The sequence below is a fragment of the Hippichthys cyanospilos genome, chromosome 20 (genome assembly GCF_059441005.1).
Source record: "Hippichthys cyanospilos isolate Australia breed blue-spotted pipefish chromosome 20, RoL_Hcya_1.0, whole genome shotgun sequence".
Taxonomy (NCBI): Eukaryota; Metazoa; Chordata; class Actinopteri; order Syngnathiformes; family Syngnathidae; genus Hippichthys; species Hippichthys cyanospilos.
Genome location: NC_142388.1, coordinates 12,830,866 through 12,853,709, shown reverse-complemented (window position 1 = coordinate 12,853,709; position 22,844 = coordinate 12,830,866). Strand labels below are relative to the sequence as shown.

The window sequence follows — 22,844 nt, the reverse complement described above, 5'->3', positions numbered from 1 at the left end:
GCTGAAAGAGAACTTCGGAGGCCGAGTGATCAGTCTCAAGACTGATTTTGAGTGGGCACCCCATAGGCCGAACCTAAGCCCCCCAGATTTTTTTCTTTCCTAAAACCCCCAGATTTTTTTCTTTGAGGCTTTCTTAAGGACAGAGTCTATGCAGGGAACCCCAGAACCACCCCGGAACTCAAGAAAGCCATAAGGGAGGAGATAAGAGCCATTCCCAATTCAGTCTGTAAGAACGTCATGGACAACTTCGCGCTGCGCCTCAAGAAATGCACGGAGCTAAATGGAGGCCATCTAGAACATATGCTGTAGAACGGAGAAAAAAAAGCCAAAGACCCTAGTGTTTTGATGTGATGTTTTGAATATAATAAACTAGTTATGACCAAAGTTTCATTTCATTCGGACAAAACACGAAGAAACGGGGTCTAATTAGAGTTGGGGCCCGTTTTTTTTTTGGGTCACCCTGTATAGCACTGGAAGCACTGCAAAAAAAGGGAATACAATAAATCATACAGACCAGGCAGAATATCATTATTTAAAAGTATATAGGGCCAAATGTGCTTTGACCATTATGTTCCCAGCAGAGAAGGCCTTGCTGGCCATCAGGGACCACCAATGGTCACTTGTAGTAAATGAGTTACAGTAAGCATCAAATGGATACTCTTGTGTTCTAATGTTAAATACTGTAATACAGACTTGTATACGTCATTTCTAAATTCTTAGGGGCATGTACAACTGGACATAAATAAATCATTATTTTTCAATGACTCTATATGCGTAACTATTTTGCTGCGGGTTATACATTCCAAGAGGTAATTACACCAAATGCTTGTCTGTAATTTGTATTTCATTTGATCTTTTCTTTGTCATGAATATCACTGCATGCTGGTAATTATCCAAACAATTATAATTCCATTCCAGAGAAAAGGAAAGACCGCATGAGACACAGAATATGCACACAAGGAAATAAGTGGAAAATATTGTCATATGTGGGTGAATGTGTACGTGTGTGTGTGTGTGTGTGTGTGTGTGTGTGTGTGTGTGTGTGTGTGTGTGTCTTACCAAATTTCAGGAAGTATTTCAAGCAGCATGTTTCCCATAGTTCACTATTCGGGTTGGGCAGGCTTTTACAAGCTGTAAGCTTCTGTTATGAAATGTGCCAACCATAGACACAAAAGGACCAAGAACAGCACGAGCCGGAGGAAATGTGATTCAGGGTAAGAAGATCACTCATTTCTTATACCTCTTATTCTAATACTGAATGCGTTTACGTTTATGCCATTTCATTTATTTGCCTTTTTTTTTTAATTGTTTGAGTTCATAATATGGTGTCTAATTGTCTTACATGGGAAATTAATGACATTGACGTCATGTGGTTTAACATCATAAACATTATCTTGGGTTTACCCAATTTGCAGGTCAAATAGCGTAAGGTCAGTGAAGTTTGGAAAGTTATGAATTTGGTTTGGGCTTTTTCATATTTGAGATTTTTTGGATTACCCTTTAACTCCCGTTGGGACAATGCGTCCTTGCTCTTTTGAAAAAAATGGCAGTGGGTATAGGAATGGGAGCAATAAGATGATATAGCATCCCTGAGGTTCATTACATACCTCGCTACACATTCTAGAGGCATTTAGCAACTTTTCCATATACAACATGCCAGTTCTGAGCCGATTGTCAAAAAGTTAGGTTGCCTTGTACAATTTCTCCTGAATTAACCATCTAGTACTGCCAAATCTATTGATTATATGTGATATGTGTGTTACTTTTGATTACAATGTTACAATTACAATGACTACTATGTATTGATGGCATTAAAATTATTAGGTTTAATAATAAAAAAAGATATATTTGTGTTAACTTCAGCTTATATTGAAATGTGAAAGTATTCATGACTATTAAAGCTATATATATATATATATATATATATATATATATATATATATATATATATATATATATATATATATATATATATATATATATATATATATATGTGCCCTTTTTATTCACCAACATATTGAATTTGACAACATGTATATTTGTTACTTTTCAGCCATACAGATGTTTACAATTTAAAAATTGCACGCTGCGTGTGTTTATTTGACAAATTTCAAAATATTACATTTAAAAAAATGTATTAAACAGGTGGAATTGATTGCTTTATTGAAGTCATTAATACACTCACAATTTAATATCAAATAAGATTAAATAAACAGAAATACACATTTTTTTTATTTTTTTATTAAGAACCCAAACTCTTTCCTGTAGTAGGTACACAGACTCTTGGGGATCCGCAGACCCCACCCTGAGAACCACTGGTCTATGAGATATACAGTCCCAGTGGTTTTTTTTCTTGGTGGAAATTGAGGTGTGAATTTTATTAACTAATTTTCCCAGTATCCTAGACTTATAAAAAAGTAATATATGCCATACATTTTTGGAGAAAAATCTGTGGTGAAAGTGAAATACATGCTTTCAAATCAAATTTCAAGTGTGTTTTTTGTTGATGGAAAAAATAAAACTCTAAAAAAAAAACTATTAACTGCCAATCTTTTGTAGAACATGCCAAACAAACCAAATCAGCCAAATACTTGAAAGGCCCCTGACCGGTTCCGAATCATTTTTATTGGTGTTTAAAGCAATGCATCTCAACTATATCTCAACGGAGCGCAGTAGAAATTTTTGTGCTGACACCCCAAAACCACCAGGTAACGCTGGAAACTTATGACATTTGGAAGGCTTTCAATGACTTTGATGATTGGCTTAGCCTTGACTACCCTAATGCAAGCCTTTAAAAGTCATAATACTCTAATTATGATGAAATAAATATTATCAATTTCATAAATATTTAAATGTATAGCATAGTTAATTTTGCCATTATCACATTTTTACAGTTTTTGTAAATTTCTGTAGCACCCCCTCAAAAAAATGAGGGTGCGCCTTATATTCCGGTGCGCCTAATATATGGAAAAAGTTTTAAAATATGTCATTAATTGGGGTGCGCCTTATGGTCCGGTGCGCCTTATAGTGCGGAAAACACAGTATATACATGTATGTAAAAATTTATGTGTGTATAGGGCTGTTGCTACTGAACATTTGATGGATTGAAGGTAAATATGTTTTTATATTTGACGATGTTATGAGCCTTTCAAAGTCAACCCAAGTTGGGTGATAATAAGGCCAGGCTGGTGAAAAGTCCCCGGACATCATGAGGTATGGTTAGGTCCAGCTCATCACTGTCAGTTTCAGTACTCGATATTTCACATTAACTTGGCGGTTAGCATGGCTTCTTCCTCCTGTCCTGTTCTCTCTTCTTGCTTGGTTTGTTAAAAGTGTTGCTTATTCACTGCCCACAGTGAATTAGTAATTAGTAATAAGTAATTAGTGACTTAGGTAGAAATTTTGCATCGTAGTAGCTGATACAAAAAACATAACTTAGTGCCTAGCATTTCCCTGATAGTTACAGTGCAGGAAAACAATAAATGGTACTTTCCTATGGGGAAAACGGGGAGGGTGCAGGACTATAGGAATATTTGAATAGTTTGTTTGCTGTATACTTGAGACAACATTTGTACAAGTACTTGACTCAGTGTTCACAGAAGAGATTTCCCTCGATGATCTGATATGCCCCACTCGATCAACTGTTCTTTGTTCCCTTGCGAACCTGACGAGTCCACTGCACTAATAATAAGTTACTGCATCATGCTAATCCTTTTAACATCTTATATTACAAAATCTCTGTAAAGGAACAGAAACAAAACTGGATTCTGGCTAAGCCAAAGAGATTCTGTAATTCCGTCCGGTGAGTCAGTGACAAATCAATACATACAGTACTGTATGTAATCATTTGGGTTTGTTAATAAAAAAGATATATTTGTGTTGACTTCAGTTTATTTTATATTGAATTGTCAAAGTATTCATGACTCTTTATCAAAGCAATCAATTCAACCAGTTTTTCAGCATTTTTAAAAATGTAATTATTTTGAAATTTGTCAAAATGCGTTTTGTGTCTTCATTTGATGGTAACGAGGCGATGAAGCCAGCAAAGCTAAAGTGGCATTTTATTTTATTATGCTGTTTTTGAGACAGAAATTGGGGGAAATTGATCCAGTTTTTTATAAGGAGGCATGCAATTTGCAATTTTATTTTCTATACTTCATTCTGGTTGAAAAGTAGCAACAATACCGTTCTTGTCAAATTGAATATGTTGGTAAATAAAAAGGGCACCTATGTTTGATTTATTTATTTATTTATTTATTTATTTATTTATTTATTTATTTATTTATTTTTCCCCACACATAGAATGATCAGTTATTACATTTTATGTTTTTTTTGGTCATATGGTCATATGGTTTTTATTTATTTTTTTGACCAAGACATTTTTAACTTCAAAACATTCACACATATTATTATTATTATTATTATTATTATTATTATTATTATTATTATTATTATTATTATTATTATTATTATTATTAAGGAATATACAGTATGCATAACATTAGTTTTGGTTTAGTAATCCTTTTGCTCAGTTTAGTAATCTGTTTGCTCAATTTAGTGATCTGTGTGCACGGTTTAATAATCCATTTGCTCAGTTTAGTAATCCATGTACACGGTTTACTAGTCCGTTTGCTCTGTTGATTAATCCGTTCGCTCAGTTTTGTGATCTGGGTGCACGGTTTAGTAATCCATTTGCTCGGTTTAGTAATCCATTTGTTTAGTTCAGAAATACATTTGCACAGTTTAATAAAACATGCCCACTGTTTACCGTGAACGCTGTATTGAGAAAAAAAACAAAATGCTGTATTGAAGGGAGGTGTCCGGGCTGGTGACGTGTGAGGCGACGAGGCGTTTGTAGTGTGTGGAATAAATGGTTGTTGGTTGTTGCGCTCCCCAAGAAGTACAAGTTCTGTGTTTTCCTTCCAGTTAATGAAAAGTGTTTGGAGCACCTCATGCGGAAGACACTACGTTAACTACTTCTTAAGATGGAAGGGCAGTGGCAGATTCTGTCACGATTGCGTAGCATGGCGGTGAGAAGTGCTGGGAGGTGGACACAAAAATCCAGGGATGCCAGGAGGAAGTCATTCCTCCTCCTCCTCTCCTAACCCTAACCCTAACACTTACAATTTTGGAACTCTGTGCACACATATGACGCAGCGCAGCATAAAACGCCTCATAGATTTTTAGTGTTAACACTTTCAACTGCTCCTTTTGGCTGTGAAATACGCTAGCTTTTTTGTACACATGTATTTTACACTGCAGTCAACAGTGCCGGTGGGCCACATATTATTGATTTGATAACCGAGGCTGTGGGACAGGGAAAATTTGAGCATTGGACAAAATTTGCCCACAGACCACACTTTGGACTTACCTGATATACTATAATGTTAATGAATAACATAATACAATTGAAAAATAAACTGATGTTATTGCTACACATGTTGGACTGATTTATAGAATTTCAACAACTATTGTATCACCCTGCTCAACTGCAAACATTTTGTTTCACTTCTGTTTGTAGTCTTTTGCATCCTGGTATGTTGTTAAATTGCAACGCTGATTGTGTGTATGACAAGCTAACAATGTTTGCTGAAGGATGAACGAACAGTAATTCACTTATGATTATTGTTGTTTTTTTTTTTTTTTCTCTCTCTCTCATAGGAATGGCAATACATAAGAATGGCTTGATCATTGTGCTCCTTTTGGCGACACTCTGTATTTTGGAAACAGGAATAATCAAATTTTCAAGCCCGGTGTCACTGGTAGGTTCTAAGTGATAAGACCTTTTCACATTGCACTTTGCTCATATTTAGAATGGCTGGCATAGCATCCAATCAAGACGTAAAAAGCAGGAATTTCCTGGTAGTTGGTCTCTTTCTGTTACCAATCTGAAATCACTCCACAAGCCTCTCTCATTTTAGATGCGCCTTCTGACACCACTGTGATGCAGCTCTTGAGCTTTTTTACAATTTGAGACGCAGAATGTGCCCTCACAGCACAAACATATGTAATAAGTTCCTCAATGGTGCAGTATGTGTTGCTGTATGCAGTGTGAAAAGGACTTTGATGTTATCATGCGATTCAAATACATAGGCCTGTTAATGGAATGCAAAATAATTATGGCCCATGTACAGTGAAGTTCAGTTTTATTTAACTTTTAGAATTCAATACATTTGCTGTTCTTGAAATGTGTTTAACACGAGTTACAGTGAACCCTCGCTACTTCGTGGTTCTACTATCGCATATTCGCCACATCGTGGATTTTTTTTTCCATCACACGGATTCGCTACATCGCGGATTTTTTATGTGGACTCATGACATGGAGGGTTTTTTTTTCATTACGTACTGTATGCATATTTTAAGAGAAATATATAGCTTCAGCAACCCGTTGCTGCGGCCGTGGCCCACCATTTGAGAGTGAACGACTCCACCTTTCGCCACATTGAGAAGGACGAGGCGAACATTAGGAAGACGGCAGCCATCACCTTTGCCAATTCAGCGAAGCCATTTGTTACGGTTCGTAATAAAATGATCGTCCTTATGAAAGGTGCTTTAGCAATCTGGATTGCCGACTGCCGGGAGAAGAACATAGTAAAACCCTTTCCTTCGAAGTCTCGCGCATTTTCGGTCATATTATTTGCGGCCCGGACGCTGAATTAAACTCTAATCTGTTGTATAAATTGTTTACAATGAAGAGTTTACACTTGACATACCATTTTATTCTAAAAGAAATCGAGATAAGACATTCCCAACGGTGTCTACTTCTCTGTCTCTGCCGCCTGCCTGTGTGTTGACAACAACGTGTGCCGGGGTGCGTTTCACAGTACAGTTTACACAGTACGTACCTGTGGAGTTTTAATCTACTCCCACCCCAACTCCCATTGCACAGAAACGTTCGTGTCAATCATGAAGCGCACCCACAGCAAAAGGCACATACACACACACACACACACACACATTGTCGGTGCAAAGAGAGACACAGTAATGCTACGTAATACCGTGCTAAATACTGAGCTGTCGATGCTGCACAATCGTTATCTTGGAACAGTAACTATGGTTCAACAGCTGTTAAAAAAGGAAGCAAACCACCAAGCCAGGTGAGTGCTCTTGCTTGGCTCCGTTTTTGTATTGAAAGCTCAGCTGGCCATGTTGGATAGCTCCCGGTGACTGCAAACCGGCCATTCCTGTGTGAGCCGTTTAAACTTCCCGAAGTTGACTAGCTGTCATGACACGACATGTGACAGAAGTTAAAGTTTTTATAATTCATGCCACAGGCGAAAATTACGCACGGCTTCGTGTGGGACGACGCAACTCGCATCGCTTCATACGCGTCCATCGTGTAGATTTCTATTATAATAAAATGGTATTTCAAGTGTAAACTCTCCATTGTAATAATCTTTGAACATGTACAAATTAAACTTTAATTCAGGCTGCTGCTATATATATATATATATATATATATATATATATATATATATATATATATATATATATATATATATATATATATATATATATATATTTTTTTTTTTTTTTTTTTTTTAATGTGAAAAGTGGGGGCGCTACTTTGCGGATTTTCAGGTATCGCGGCCGGTTCCGGAACCTCTCTACCATGATAAACGAGGGCTCACTGTATTCACATATACGTTACTTAACTTTTAGATGCAAACTGATGTATATTAATTGACGAACGAGGTTTTTTTTTTGCTCTAACATGTACATCACAGTATACTGTATTTAAAAAAAATGGATGATGTGATTGGGGCTTGCAATAATATTAAAATATACTTTTTAGGAATACTTTATACTCACCACTCTTTTTTCTCTTGAGTCTACTGTGTTCCAGTTGGTCATGGTGTTTGTACATGAAATGCTGAGAACTTTTTTAGATGATACTTAGTAAAAGAAAAAGTTAAAAAATTACTGTCATTTACATTACTATTAAAATGTCTTTCTTTTTTACACATCAGGAAAATGCTGAAGAGGAACTCATCATTAGGGAGAAAAGGGAGGGTGAGTGAGATTGATTATCCAGAAATATTTAGTTATTGAAATATTATCCATTCCAGGACATATCTCCCCATTTTTTATCTGCATACAATTTTTTTTAAATCCGCTGGGACGGACACTGTCACATTTTGTGGTGAAAGGGTTTGCATTGGGTGATTTTTCTTATATTATGGATGTGCAAGGAAAAAAAAAAACTGTTAGTGGCTAAATTGTAAATATAATGAAAAAATATACATAATTATAAAGAAAAGTTAATAAAAGTATTTAGTAAAACAATAAACTATATGCAAGAAAACAATGAAAATAATGCAAGGTGCTTCACGTTTAAAGAATGCCCAACTTACTGACCATTTTTTCCCATGTCAGTCGTTTAAAGAAGCCACCATAAAGTGTAAAATCAAATCATAATGGTGAGAAAAAAGCAGCAAAGTGTGAAATGATGATATTTTGAATGCAAGTTTATTTATTTCACATATTTTGTTATATTTCTTCTGGATAACCACACAGGCTACTCACAGTATTATAAAAATAAAAAACATACCTGGATTTACTTCTGCTGTCTTCAGGTCATCTTGAAATTGGGGTCACAGAGTTTACATAACACAGAATATAGCAATGTTTTAGTGTTGTCAGTCAGTAGCAGAAGTCAACAAGACAAACCAGGTGGTCTTATGCATATTGTTGTGCTTTTGATCAGTCCAACAATTTGTAGTAAACAGGAAAAAGACATCAGCAGATGTAAAGAACACAAGAACAGTGGCGTTCGCATAGACTACAGAGCTCTTTTTGTGGATGTCCAGAAGTTGTAAAGGTTCTATAGATTAAACGCCTCTGTATTCCCTGTCCTCAAGCCATGAGTGTGCTTTATAGTTTTGAAGAGGCTCTAAAGCACTTTTTTTAGCTGTCCAGCCAGGCAACTCTGATTTAGAAGCAGAAGTGGAGGATGTAGAAGATATGCAAAATGAAACATCTTCAGAAGAAGAAAACCCTGAAGCTGAAACAATGGTTTTCTTAAAAAAAAATAAAAAAAAGGCAAAATAACATGATCCTTAGCAGCATATGACCAACTCGGCAAGCATGAAGATCAAAACGTCACAAAAATGATCCCAGGATCCACAAGATATGCTATTGCTCATGTCCTTGACATTGTCTGTGCATTCTACCTGTTTATCACACCAGCAATAGAAAAATTAATCTTGGAAGAGACAAATCAGGAGGGTTTTTGCAAATATGGAGATAGCTGCTTGTCCATCACCACTCTAGTTTCTTACTTACCAAAGCAAATCAAGAATGTAGTTCTTCTGAGTGCACTGCATATATCTGTGATCATGAAGATGGAAAGCCAGTCCTAGATGAGTAGTTCTCAAAGTGGGGTCCGTGGCCTGACTGCAGGGGGTTCGTGAACTAATTTGGGTCGTTTGGAACTGACTTATTTTATCTTTTAACAGTTACAGATCTGTGCCTTGTTTACCGTCGTCTATGTTTTTTGTCGCCGCCTTGAGCTGCTGTTGATAGTGCATTTTAAGGTGGGGAAGGAGGGTGTGGCTTCAGTTGGGAGCAGTTACTGTCAGTACACATGGGTTGTTCCTTCTCTTTTTGAGATCTGACCCACAAGTGTTTTTAAGTTGTAGTTTCTTCATTGGAATGTTGTCATGTATCCTAAAATGCCCAAAATTTGTCAATTGCAACTGTAGATAACATGCTAGCTAATGTTAGTTTGTATGTGTTTAGCTCCTTAGCATTTTCGTTTTTGTGCCAGGCATTTTCTTTTCATAAATGTTTGCATATGCAAATGTTTTGCATTGATCATCATATTTGTTTGCATCTATTTAACATTTTGTATTGAAAGGAATATAATTTGTAATTCAGTTATATGATTGATCTAATCTATGAAATTTCTGTACATTTAGTAAGGTACATATATATTTTTTTCCAAATAGGACCTCCCTGAATAATGTTTGGCGTATTTTCTATTACTGTAATTACAGTTTGACCATAGAAATGAGTGAGTACTGTACTATTGACACAAGTAAATTAGTTACACTCATTTAATGTTCTCTGTCTATCTAACGAGATAGAAGCCATTTTAACATCTAGTAAGGACAAAACATTGGGCTATTAATAAATAAAATATATTTGTTCATTTCAATTTATTTTATATTAAATGCTATTTATCATTTTTCAGTATAGCTGAAAAGTAACAAATATACTTGCCAAATTGAATATGTTGCTGAATAAAAAGGGCACATATGTTTGGCTTAAATGATTATTTTTGTTGTTTGTTTCTGCAAACATTTGCAATGGGGGTCTTTGGAAAATTAGCTTTCTAAAATGGGCCCCTGACTCCAAAACGTCTGAGAACCCCTGTCCTATACTACCACAACAACAAAGGAGGTGTGGGGCAGCGAGACAAGGTGATTGAAACATACATGTCCGGAAGGATGATGGCCCGCTGGTCATTTTCCACAACATCGTTGATGTTTCCTCTTACAATGCCTTTGTGATTTGAAGAGAGATCATTCCAAACTGGATGTCTCGTATGCTGAACAAAAGGAAGACGTTCCTAGAGGTCAACCTGATGATCCCAATACCCCAGCCACTTCCCCAGCTAGAAAAAGTAAAGTAAAAAGTAAAGAGTTGTCAGTACCGCCCTCAAAACACACAATCTGTTGCAGGTATAAGAAATAAATCCGCAACGGCTGTGAATGTGCATAAAAATGCAACTTTTTTTGCAGATATTTTTTTTCTGTTCCTGTGCGATATAAATACATGTGAAAAGTAAAAACTGCTATTCAAACATTTTGTAGTGACAAGTTGTTTCATCAAGCAAGATGAAATTTGGTGTCTAAATTTTAGTTAAACTGCTTATATTGGGGATTTTGTGAAGACAGGTCTTTTTGACCCAGGAAACAAATAGTGTATACAGAAAATAAAGACAAAAGAAGGGTTAAATGTCTTAGTGGTGTATAATTTCATTTGTCTTTTCCTTTACAGCAGTGCTCAGCCAATATGATGAATATGACATATTCATTGAGCTAAATTTGACAAATGCTGAGACAGTGGACTATCTTCGCAGTCTGCTGAACGATAGCAGTTTATCCGTGTCTCTGGATCCCAATACAAATTTGACACACATTGACATCACCAAAGGTAGGCACTAAAATGGATTATCACATCTTTTCATGTATTTGTAAAGACCATTTGTATCTCACAGACCGATTCCTATTCTGTAATCAAAGCAGGGTCATGCAGTTCATCTGCTCTCCGTGTGTTCAAACAGGTTCATGCCAAGGGTATGAAAGAAAAAAAAAACAGCCAATGAATTTGGGTCATTCATTTAATCTGTTATGTTGCGAGAAAACCCGAGACAACAATGTTAGATAAACAGATAAATGGTATGCTACTCATGACCTCATTTCAAGTTTTTCTGGTTATTTCTATTGGGCAAGATGGCTGTCATCATTAGTAACATTATCATAGGCTATCATAGGTAAGTACTGTAGTGTGAAGAATGTTCTTTCGGAAGCATATTGCTAATTGCAGCATAGCGATGTCTGTACTTTTCCGGTCTGATTAAAAAAAAAAAAGTGAATGGCACAGTTGTTATTAGACATCACTTAGATTATTCCGAAACTCCTGAATTGCATTTGTGCATGAGTGGTATGTTGGAATACTTTTTGTTTCTGGAATTTCAAAAATGTTGGTTTTGATTGAATAATATCTGCTCTTCTTGTCGCCTATCATCATCGTCATGGTTGTGCAGACTAGTGCCGGTTTGCAACTGACAAAAATCAACCATCACAGTTCAAATCAGTTTAGATCACAGGTGTCAAACGCAACATCTAGGGACCAAATCTGGCTCGCCACATCATTTTTTGTGGCCCGTGAAATGCTGATTTGCTAATAAGTTGTCTTCTATTTTTTAGATTTTTGGGGGGAAAAAAACAAGCATATTTTGTTCCAAATTTTTATTTTGATCAGTTTTTTTTAACAGCCTCCGATTTCAAAACAAAGTAAACGTGTGACAAAATATACTTGAAATTTATTTGACTTCACAGTCATACCTGCCCTCTGACAGAAACAACAAAAACAATGTGGACTAGGATGACAATGAGTATGACACCCCTGTTTTAAATTATATTGTGCATGGTAACGTGATCTCGCAGGGAGACAGGTGGCTTTCAGATAAAAATATTAGTTTATATTAAAATAACCCCCTCACAATAAATAAATAAATAAATAAATAAACTTGAAGGGGCAGCAACAAATGACGCGATATTGACAACACTTCAACAATGACCTAAAAGGGAACAGTAAACTAAATACACTCAAAACTAACGAGACAACAAGGAGCACCTGAACTAGACAATTGAAAGGAGAGATGATTGGCCAACACAATGGAAGCAGTTAAACGCAGACAAGTGGACACAATCACACTCACGAGACACTGACACAAGGGAAACAGAAACATAATTAAACATAAACATAAACAACCCAGAACAAGAACGGAAAACCCCAATACTTACGAAAAAGCAAACAAAACAGCACAGAATCAGATTGAAATCAGCTTTTACATCTGTTTGCATGAGCAATCAAGTTGGCACCAGGGCTGTCAGTATTGATTATCTTCTAAATCAATTATCTTCTCGATTATTCCAATATGGAATATGGAAATTCTACTTTTTGGAGCTTTTCACTATGTTACAATAATAATTTCTTACCTTAACACCCCTAAGGTGTTATTTTCCTTCGTTGTGGGATATCCAGGAATTCCTAACCCTTTCAACGTTGATTTAAGCAGTAAAATGCACCATAAATACGGTTTTGTAACCACTCACAATCGAACAAAGCTTTACCGTTCTGCCATTATGAAACAAGTGAGGCCGATTAATAGCAGACCACCATCTCCATCTCCATCACATTCCCTAATAATGGTTATCTCTAGCATCGTTTCCATATAAATCATCAATCAATCAATCAATCAATCAATCAATTTTTATTTGTATAGCCCTTAATCACTGAAGTCTCAAAGGGGTTCACAGATGAAAAGAGGTCATGTCGAGACTTCTTTCGAAAAAAAAGAAGTCATACAGAGAGATCTTTTTGGTGTGAGGTACACAACAGCATCCCCTGTCACAGCTCCCAGAAGAGGAAGGAAAAACTCAAAAAACCCAATCAGGGGAAAATCAGAAACCTCCAGAAGGGACCACAGGTGGGAGGAGCCCCCTTCCAGGCCCACAGGTTGAAGTGGATGCTGCATGTACCAAATACAGACAAATAGATACACATTACAAACAAGTACAGGTAAACAATATAGATTACAGAAAACATATTGTGCTATTTAGTGCAATGATGACTTGACAGCAGGCAAAGCCATTGAGCAGGAACCTTCCCACAGTCCAACCAAGTGCAACGCAGACGGTCGATCTCTTGACCCGCGATGGTCGATCAGTGCAGGGCCAAATGGGGGCGGTCAAGTCAACCTTCACCATCTAGCTAGACCCCTCTGCGAGCCGGAAAAAGGGGCAGGAAAAAAAAAAAGAAGAAAGCTGCTGACAGGCCCAATTAACTAAATGCTTTTGAGTATAAATGTGTTTTTAGTCAGGATTGAAAGATTTCTACTGAGGTGGCTGCGCTAACTTGCATAGGTAGGGTATTCCATAGTACTGGCGCGCGAATGGAAAATGCCCTTGATCCGGCGGACTTCTTTTTAGCCCGTGGGCTCGATAGCAAATTGGCATTTGTTGACTGAAGTTGTCGGTACGGAACATATGTTGATGCTAAGTTGACGAGATAGGCAGGAGCTAGACTGTGTAAAATTTTATAAGTAATTAACAACACCTTAAAATCACTTCTCATGTGTATTGGAAGCCAATGTACTGTAGGTCAGCTAGAATCGGAGCAATACGATCGAGCTTTCTCGTTCTTGTCAATAGTCTCGCTGCTGCATTCTGTACAGACTGCAGGCGTTAGACGCAGGACATGGGAAGCCCAGAAAACATAACGTTACAATAGTTCAGGCACGACGTAACAAATGCATGAATTAATGTTTCAGCATCTCTAGGAGAAAGGATAGGGCAAATTTTAGCTATATTATGAAATATTGCGAAATTATCTTCTTACTTCTCTCTTTAAAATCACTAGCAATCTTGGGACCCATGGCTAACCCTTTCAACTTTGAATTAAGCAGTAAAATGCGATATAAATATGCTTTTGTAACCACTCACAATCGAATAAAGCTTTACCGTTCAGCCATTTTGAAACAAGTGAGGCCGACCAATAGCAGACCACCATCTCCGTGAGGAGACGCGGATCAATAGCAGACCAGCATTGTAGTCACACGTTGCATGGAAGCAGTTAGACGGCAATAGGAAATAAGTGCAATTACCTAAAAACACCAGCAGATGGATGCAAAACAACACAAATACAGCCAAGCCCCTAGGGTCATGACAGTTGTTATGGTCGCATAACCGGAAAATTACATAAAGAGGGGATGAAAAAACTCAGTATTCCACGTCGCAGCATGAAAATAACTTAAACCTGGGACATTGTAACACGGCGGTCCACTGTACAAACAACTTCAAATGTATGTGACCTCACACACAAGCGTACACCTGCGCTATAACACACAGCAAGCACCCGAATCGAACATTATAAGGGAATAAACTCACCTTTAGGTAAATACACACACTCACAAATGGATTGTGAGCAACTTTGGCGATTCATGTCATGGACTCAAGCTGTGTTGCGGACGAAGAAAAAAGAAACTAGTGTGAATGCGTTCACGCTAGACTGGTGATGCACTCAAGGGACAATCACAACGTGGGAAATTTGATATATAGATCTCAAAAGAATGTCAAACGAAACTACAAAACTTTAGTCAAACAATGTATTCTTTCACACAAGCACGCTAAAGATTACTATTTCAGGTCAACCAACACAACAAACTACCATTTAGTTCACACAAATATAATGTTTTATGTTCCTTACATATGTAATTGTGTTCATAAAGTCACCTTAGAAATGTTTCAACAATATTCTATGGATAACCTTGAGTGGAAGTTTCTGTTAGCTACTATGAGGTCATTAACTTCCTTTTCTTTTCAATTGTCTTCTTCTTAATGCACAGACTAAGCACATTTCACGCTCAACTGCATGAGCCGTACTGGTTAAAATTTAAACTCCAAAAACAGAGCCACTATAGATTGTTTGAAGTGGCAGGTCATATTCTCAGATATTATTAGTGGATTTGGTAAGTTCTTTTACTTATTTTGGGAAGCTTCATATTCTTATTTTGCCTTTAATAAAAGCCTCAAAGCTGCATATGTCTGCAAGAAATGTTTGCGTAGAAATCAAGTTGACTTTCATGAGTTGGTCAACTTTTCTTTCCTAGCCCTATTTGGCACCTGGACAAAAAAGTGTGGCAACTTGATTTTGTAGTGATACATAATTATCATCAAATATGATTTTTAAAAATGTGAACCTGGGTACACATTTACCAGTAATTTCACGAATGTCCAACAAGGGGTTACAAGGAAGTGTGGAGTTTTTGTATTTTTTTTTTTCCAGTTCAACACAGAAGGGTAGTCAATGATTGAAATGTGTTTAGGACGCCAGAGGTCCCAGGTGCTTTCATGTTGCAACATATCTGATATATGCCATCTTCAAACAATTTTGTCAGAAATGATTTCACATTCATGTTGTTCTTTATTTTTATGTATTTTTCTTGTTTAGTTTGCTATTTCAATGGGAGCAACTACCAGTGCAGATGCGAGGAAGATTTTGTTTGGCCAAATGACATTTGTACGACGTATCAAGCCTGTGATGAGATTGTTAATGATACCTGCGCATGTGTCAACGATATCCCTCCTGATGACCACTACTGCTTGCCAAAGACAGGTTTCAAATGCCTTTTTCTTTTATGATCAAAACTTCAAATTCTGAAAAGTACTATTTTTATGCCACCATATTTAATTCCTGTCCCATTTGTGTTGTTGAATGTTCAGTAAGCATATAAGCATATTTGGTGCCACGATGCAAAGAGCAAAAAAAAAAAAAGGCATGCTTTTTTTTTAACATGCCTGGAGAGTGTATACTGCTGTTCGGTTCTGCATCCTACTCCCACTGCTCCAAACACATACTTTGTGGTGTCCCACACACAATCGCGTCCCACCACACAAGCTCACTTCCTGAAATGCCCTCCCCGCAATTTGTTGTGAACATAGCATAAGTGTATTACTGTGTATCATGACACTTTCCACTGAGTGCAGTCACTTGTGTGTCTTCTTAAACATGTTTTTGTACTATGTTCAAAACTGATATATCCCCACAGAGCCTCTGTTTGAAAATGAATACATCATCTCATTTGAGCTGAACACCACAGATATGAGCATCATAAATCTACTGAGGGATATTCTGAGGAACATCGCTTATCCCATTGATATTGGCAGCTACATAAAAATCTCTGACATCAACATGACTACAGGTAAAGTAGCCTTTTGTCGTGCTGCGACATTAATCCGTTCCGCGGTTTGGGTCGTAAGGCAAATTGGCCGTAAAACAGGCAATCCAAACATATGTTAAATAGCTAATGCATTTAGAACCCCAGATAAACCCCAGATAAAAACATAAAAATTCAGAAAATATCATGAATAAAAACTATACAAAGGATTTATTCATTTTTGAGTGCCACATGTTATGCCCATGTTACCTAATAAGGGTTACCTCCATTATCGTTTCCATATAAATCAACTTCTTACTTCTCTCTTTAACATCACTAGCAATCTTTCATCTTTGAATTAAGCAGTAAAATGCACTATAAATACGGTTTTGTAACCATTCACAATCGAACAAAGCTTTACCGTTCCGCCATTTTGAAACAAGTGAGGCCGACCAATAGTAATCCACCAGCTCCGTGAGGAGACGCGACCAATAGCAGACCAGCATTGTAGTCACGTGTTACACGGAAGCAGTTCGACGGCAATAGTAAATAAGTGCAATTACCTAAAAACGCCAGCAGATGGAGGTAAAAATACACAAATACAGCCAACCCCGTAGGGTCACATGACACTTGTTTTTGTCACTCCAAAGAGATGCAGTTGTCCACATGCTATTTTTATGAGAAATTAAAACTTATTAAATGTAGAAAAAGAACATTTGTCCGTCTCCCTGTAGACAAAGCTGTATGACGATTCTTTGGACAACAGATGATTGAGGCAGAATTCGTTTTTAATTTAATCGAATAGTTTTGTATCAAAAATCGTTTTGAATCAAAAATTGATCGGACACCCTAAAATTGGAATCGAATTGCAAGATATTCAAAGATTTCCAAACCGAATGAATGTACACATTCAGAATGTCTATACATACTCAAATAATATGGTGTTATACAGTATTTGTGCCACAATTACGAGCGTGCGAAAAAAAAATTTGAGCGGAGAAAATCAAACTGAGCAAGCGAAAACAGTTTTTGAGCGCAAGAAAAAAACTATTGACCGCGTAATGATAAGAGTTTGAGCGCGCGCCGTTGGAGTTTGAACACAGAAAAAGAAATTGCTTGCTCGGGATAGCCCTCTCTCGCTCAACATCTCGCTCTCGCTCGCGATACTTCTCCCTCGCTCGCTCAACATTGCGTTTGCTCAACATCGAGCTCTTGCTCGTTCGAGTCGTCCTCTGCGCTCGCTCAATTCTGCTCCCACGTTACGTTTGTGCCGCAAAACCAGCCAATCAGAGCTTGTAAAAGCACTTTGATTGACAGCTTAGTATCCAATGAGATTGCTTGTACGCTATGCGTTGACACACTCTCGTTTGCCCTGTGTTCACCTGGAAAGGGCAAAAGAGAGTGCGTCAACACAGACTTGGGCTGGAAAATTACTTTTATTATTATTATTATTACTGTATTGTATCATTTGACAGAAATACCTTGTTAGTTTTTGTACTTTAATAATATAAGCCCACCTCCTCCCGCCCACGTCGATGTGACGCACTCTCGTTTGCTCGTTCCGAGTGAACACAACAAGCAATCTCATTGGATACCAAGCTTTCAATCAATGTGCTTTTACAAGCTCTGATTGGCTGGTTTTGTGGCACGTAACGCGTGAGCAGAACTGAGCGAGCGCAGAGGACGACTCGAGCGAGCGAGAGCTCAATGTTGAGCAAACGCGATGTTGAGCGAGGGAGGGAGGAGTATCGCGAACGAGAGCGAGATGTTGAGCGCGAGAATGCTATTGCGAGTGGGCAAAAAGGAATTTTGAGCGAGAAACTTCTTTTTAAGAACTTTTTTTATGCGCTCAAAATCTGTTTTCGCTCGCTCAGATGTATTTTCAATGCTCAAATTTTTTTCCGCGCGCTCGTAATTGTGGCACAAATATAACGCCATAAAATAATGGGTCAGAAAGTAATTCTCATCTTCTTGTATTTCTAGTTTGCAGTTTAAGCAGTGATGGTTTCCAGTGCATATGTGAGGATCGGTATCGTTGGTCATGTGACAAGTGTTTCCTGCATGGATCATGTGACGATGTCACAAATGACACATGTGGATGTATCAATGGCATTCCTCCTGGAGGACAGTATTGCCAATCTGTTGATCAGAACAGTAAGCAGTGTTAATTTTGTGACGGAGGAAAACACATACAGTTTACATTAGAGTTTAAAACATTTTGTTTTTAATTTCTGCATATTTTGCACAATAATATTTTTCCATTTTCCTGTCACAGACTTTGCAGTCTGTCCTTATTCAACAACCTATCCAACATCAACCTTGCCAACAACAACCTTGCCAACAACAACCTTTCCAACAACAGCCTTTTCAACACGTAAGACTGAAAAGAAGATAATTGTTAAAAAACGTTAAAAAAGTTTGTAAAATACAAACATGATTTGCTGTGTTTTCTTCCAATTTCCGCCTACAGCTTTTCCGTTGAATCATGAATACATCCTCTCTATTGAGCTGAACACCACAGATATGATGGTAATAAACCTAATAAGGGACATCTTGAGTAACATGACTTATCCCATTGGCATCAACAGCTACTCGAGAATCTCTGACATCAAATTAACTACAGGTAAATCTAATTGTATGACATATCATCATACAATCTTCCACATTATTTGTCCCATTAGGGGTCAACTCAGTATCATTCTTTTCCATGCATGTCTATCAATATGGCGTAAGATCATTGTCAAAAAGACGTAGTGTATGCGTGTTTAAAAGTTTGTTTGAGTATGATTCTAAATTGTGTTGAGTTTGTACAACTCCAAATTACGAAGTTAAAACGTGCGAGACCAAAGTATTTTGAATACAACTCTCGTTTGCACGACTATGACCTCACGAGACAGCACTTCACGTCTTTGCATGAATCTCTCCTTTGGATTGGTGGATCTGATCCTTTGCATTTGTGGATCTGGTTATGTAAATTAAAACGACATCACGCCAAGCTACCAGGCCAAGTCAGGTGATTTGCGGGTCATCCGCACCGCCATTAGTCAAGCAGAGAATGGCACTTACATGAGCTTTCAATAGGATATCAGGCTTCGGTGTTCAGGCAAATGTATGCGCATTTGTAGTGATGCACAAATAAAACTTTTCTGGGACATTTGGGGCCACTTTCTTGGAAAATGTCATCATTTTAGGAAGCTTCTAGAACAGGTAGTGACCTCTGCCGGCAGAAACAAGCTCTGCAGTTGATTTGGAAAATCCCTCGGTCTTGGTGCACACACTAACGCTGAAGTGGAATCTTATAATGAAAAAAAGATTAATTAATTACAAATTAAGATTTGTATATTATTTATTGTTTACCTATTTATTGTGGTTACGTGACAGTCAATCTCTTTTAAAACATCATGACAGACCGATTTATATTTTATATTAATGATTTTCGAACAATTTATGGATTAAGAGTCATTAGTTTGCAAGCTACGGTCATAAACCTGTAAGTCCAATTTCATAAAATAATTTATAAATAAATTGAACATTCACATTTAAAAAAAAAAATCAGCTGTTGATGATGCTCAACCTCAGGCGTGATCCAAAGTTGTTACATAAGGTTGTAACATCATAGGATACACAGGCTTCTTCCTTTCAGCTCACCCTCTTGTGCAGGGGTTCTTCAACATTTTGGAGTTAGGGACCCTTTTTAGAAAGCTAATTTTTCAAGGACACCCATTGCAAGTGTTTGCAGAAACAAAACAAATAAAGAAAAACTTTTAAGCCAAACATAAGTGCCCTTTTTATTCAAAAACATATTCAATTTGACAAGTATATTTGTTACTTTTCAGCGATACTGTACTGAAGTTTAGAAAATAAAAAGTGCAAATTGCACGCCTCCTTATAACAAACCTGATCAACTTCCCCCTAAAGGTTTGCTGCCAATTATTTAGTCAAAAGCAACATTATACGACAAAATGTCGCTTTAGCTTTGCTGGCTTCATATCCTTGCCAGCAAGTAATTGTAATTGATCAACTAAATCATTTCCAAAACATCCAAATTATTTCACAAACCCTCTGCTGTCAGGCCACAGACCCTCGGGGGACCCCACTTGGAGAAGGTAAATGGTTGCAACAGCATTTATTAAAGGTAGTTAAAGGAAATACATGCCTGCAGCCATTTATGTGTTGTTGAACATCAGTCTTTTGGTTTACCACAATAACACAATGTATTTAACTGTAAACAAATCCTCAGTTTGAGTGTTTTTTCTCAGATTTTTCAGGTTAAATTACGAAACTGAGATTATTTAGAATAATAAATTACATATGTTATTTAAAAATTGATAGTACTAATACTGGACACACCCACCCACCCACGTGCACAAACACACACACACACGAAGGTAATTGTCATCTTCTTGTAATTATAGTTTGCAGTCTGAGCAGTGACGGTTTCCAGTGCATATGTGAGGATCAGTATCGTTGGTCATGTGACCTGTGTTTCCTGCATGGATCATGTGACAATGTCACAAATGACACATGTGGATGCATCAATGCCATTCCTCCTGGTGGACAATATTGCCAATCAATTGATCAGCACAGTAAGCAGTTTGAAATTGGTGGTGAAGTAAAACACAAACAGTAGATATTTAAAACATTGTATTATAATAATATAATATATAGCAATATTTCACATGATAGATTTGTCCATTCTTTCTCACAGACCTTACAGTTTGTCCTTATACAACGGCTGTTCCAACAACAACACGTAAGGCTAAAATCAAGATCATTACTAAAGATAATGTTGGTGTAGGACACAAATGTGATTTGCTGTGTTCACATTGATTTTCTCCCTACAGCTTTTCCAGTGACTCATGAATACATCCTTTCTATTGAGCTAAGCACTACAGATGTGACGGTGACAAACTTACTAAAGAAAATTTTGAGAAACAACAGTTATCCCATTCGCATTGACACTGACTCGAAAATCTCTGACATCAATTTAACTACAGGTAATTCAAAGTACAACATTAATCTGTTCCACGGTTGGGGTCATAAGGCGAATTCGTCGTATGAGGGACAATCCAAACCTATGTTAAATAGCTAATGCCTTGAGAACCCCTATGTTAAATAGCTAATGCCTTTAGAAGCCCAGGTAAAAACATCAAAATTGTACACAAATAATGAAAAATTGGTACCAAAAAAGTATAGTAAGTGCTACGTATATATAATATACATGTATACAATCAGAAAACATCATAAATAAAAAATATAGAAAGGATTTATTTCCGGTACCTTTGAGTGCCGCTTGTTATGCCCATATTTCCTAATATGGGTTATCTCCAGCATCGTTTCCATATAAATCATCTTCTTACTTCTCTCTTTAACATCACTAGCAACCTTGGGACCCAAGGCTAACCCTTTCAACTTTGAATTAAGCAATAAAATGCACTATAAATACGGTTTTGTAACCACTCACAATCGAACAAAGCGTTACCATTCGTTCCGCCATTATCAAACAAGTGAGGCCGACCAATAGCAGACCACCATCTCCGTGAGGAGACGCCAACCAATAGCAGACCAGCATTGTAGTCACACGTTGCATGGAAGCCGTTAGACGGCAATAGGAAATAAGTGCAATTCCCTAAAAACGCCAGCAGATAGAGGCAATACAACACAAATACAGCTAAGACCCTAGGGTCATGACAGTGTTTTTGGTCGTATAAAGGAAAAATGTCATAAAGAGGGGATGAAAAAACTCAGTATTTCATGTTGCGATGTGGAATCGCAGCATGAAAATAACATAAATCAGGGACATTGTATCACGTGGGTCCGCTGTATTTAACTCGTGACATCAATATCAAATATCACACAATCTTCTTCCTTTCAGCTTAGGGCTAGGACACAATATTACACAGTTTAAAGATCATTGAAATATTTTATGCTCCATGAGGTATTTGGCATAGTTGCTATTGGCTAGTGTTTGGTCTCGTAAGAAACAAAAGAACATAATTTAAAAATAAATGACTTTAACTGAGGATACAAAGGCAGACCTTAACTTTTCTGTCATTATTTCTAGTTTGCAGTCCAAGTAGTGTTGGTTTCCAGTGCATATGTGAGGATCAGTATCGTTGGCCATGTGACCACTGTTTATTGTATGGACCATGTGACAACATCACAAATGACACATGCGGATGCATCGAGGCCATTTCTCTTGGTGGACAATACTGTCAGTCTGTTGATCAACACAGTAAGAAGTTTGGAATTGTTTAACAGATGCCAGTATCCATTTTGGTTATTGAGTCATATTTATAATGCTTCTCTTTTTCTTTGCATTAAAGATTTTTCAGTTTGTCCCACCACAACTACCTTTCCTACAACAATGTGTAAGTGAGAAGTCTTTTTTTTT

The 22,844-nt window shown here is 37.2% G+C and overlaps 1 protein-coding gene across 2 annotated transcripts in view; it reads left to right on the top strand.

The window, feature by feature from the left end:
- The first annotated feature begins 1,153 nt into the window (after positions 1-1,153).
- LOC148407452 (uncharacterized) overlaps positions 1,154-22,844 on the top strand; it is a 29,949-nt gene continuing 8,258 nt past the window's right edge. The window contains exons 1-14 of one of the 2 annotated variants that reach the window (XM_088403543.1): positions 1,154-1,214; positions 5,662-5,762; positions 7,971-8,013; positions 11,008-11,160; positions 15,745-15,909; positions 16,343-16,495; positions 18,434-18,604; positions 18,726-18,824; positions 18,921-19,073; positions 20,866-21,036; positions 21,159-21,203; positions 21,295-21,447; positions 22,515-22,685; positions 22,777-22,821. In XM_088403543.1, coding sequence (XP_088259669.1) covers positions 5,664-5,762; positions 7,971-8,013; positions 11,008-11,160; positions 15,745-15,909; positions 16,343-16,495; positions 18,434-18,604; positions 18,726-18,824; positions 18,921-19,073; positions 20,866-21,036; positions 21,159-21,203; positions 21,295-21,447; positions 22,515-22,685; positions 22,777-22,821 — 1,621 coding nt within the window. In that variant the 5' untranslated portion in view covers positions 1,154-1,214; positions 5,662-5,663. Of the gene's footprint in view, positions 1,215-5,661; positions 5,763-7,970; positions 8,014-11,004; positions 11,161-15,744; positions 15,910-16,342; positions 16,496-18,433; positions 18,605-18,725; positions 18,825-18,920; positions 19,074-20,865; positions 21,037-21,158; positions 21,204-21,294; positions 21,448-22,514; positions 22,686-22,776; positions 22,822-22,844 lie in introns of both variants that reach the window. The other variant, XM_088403542.1, reaches the window with a different exon arrangement.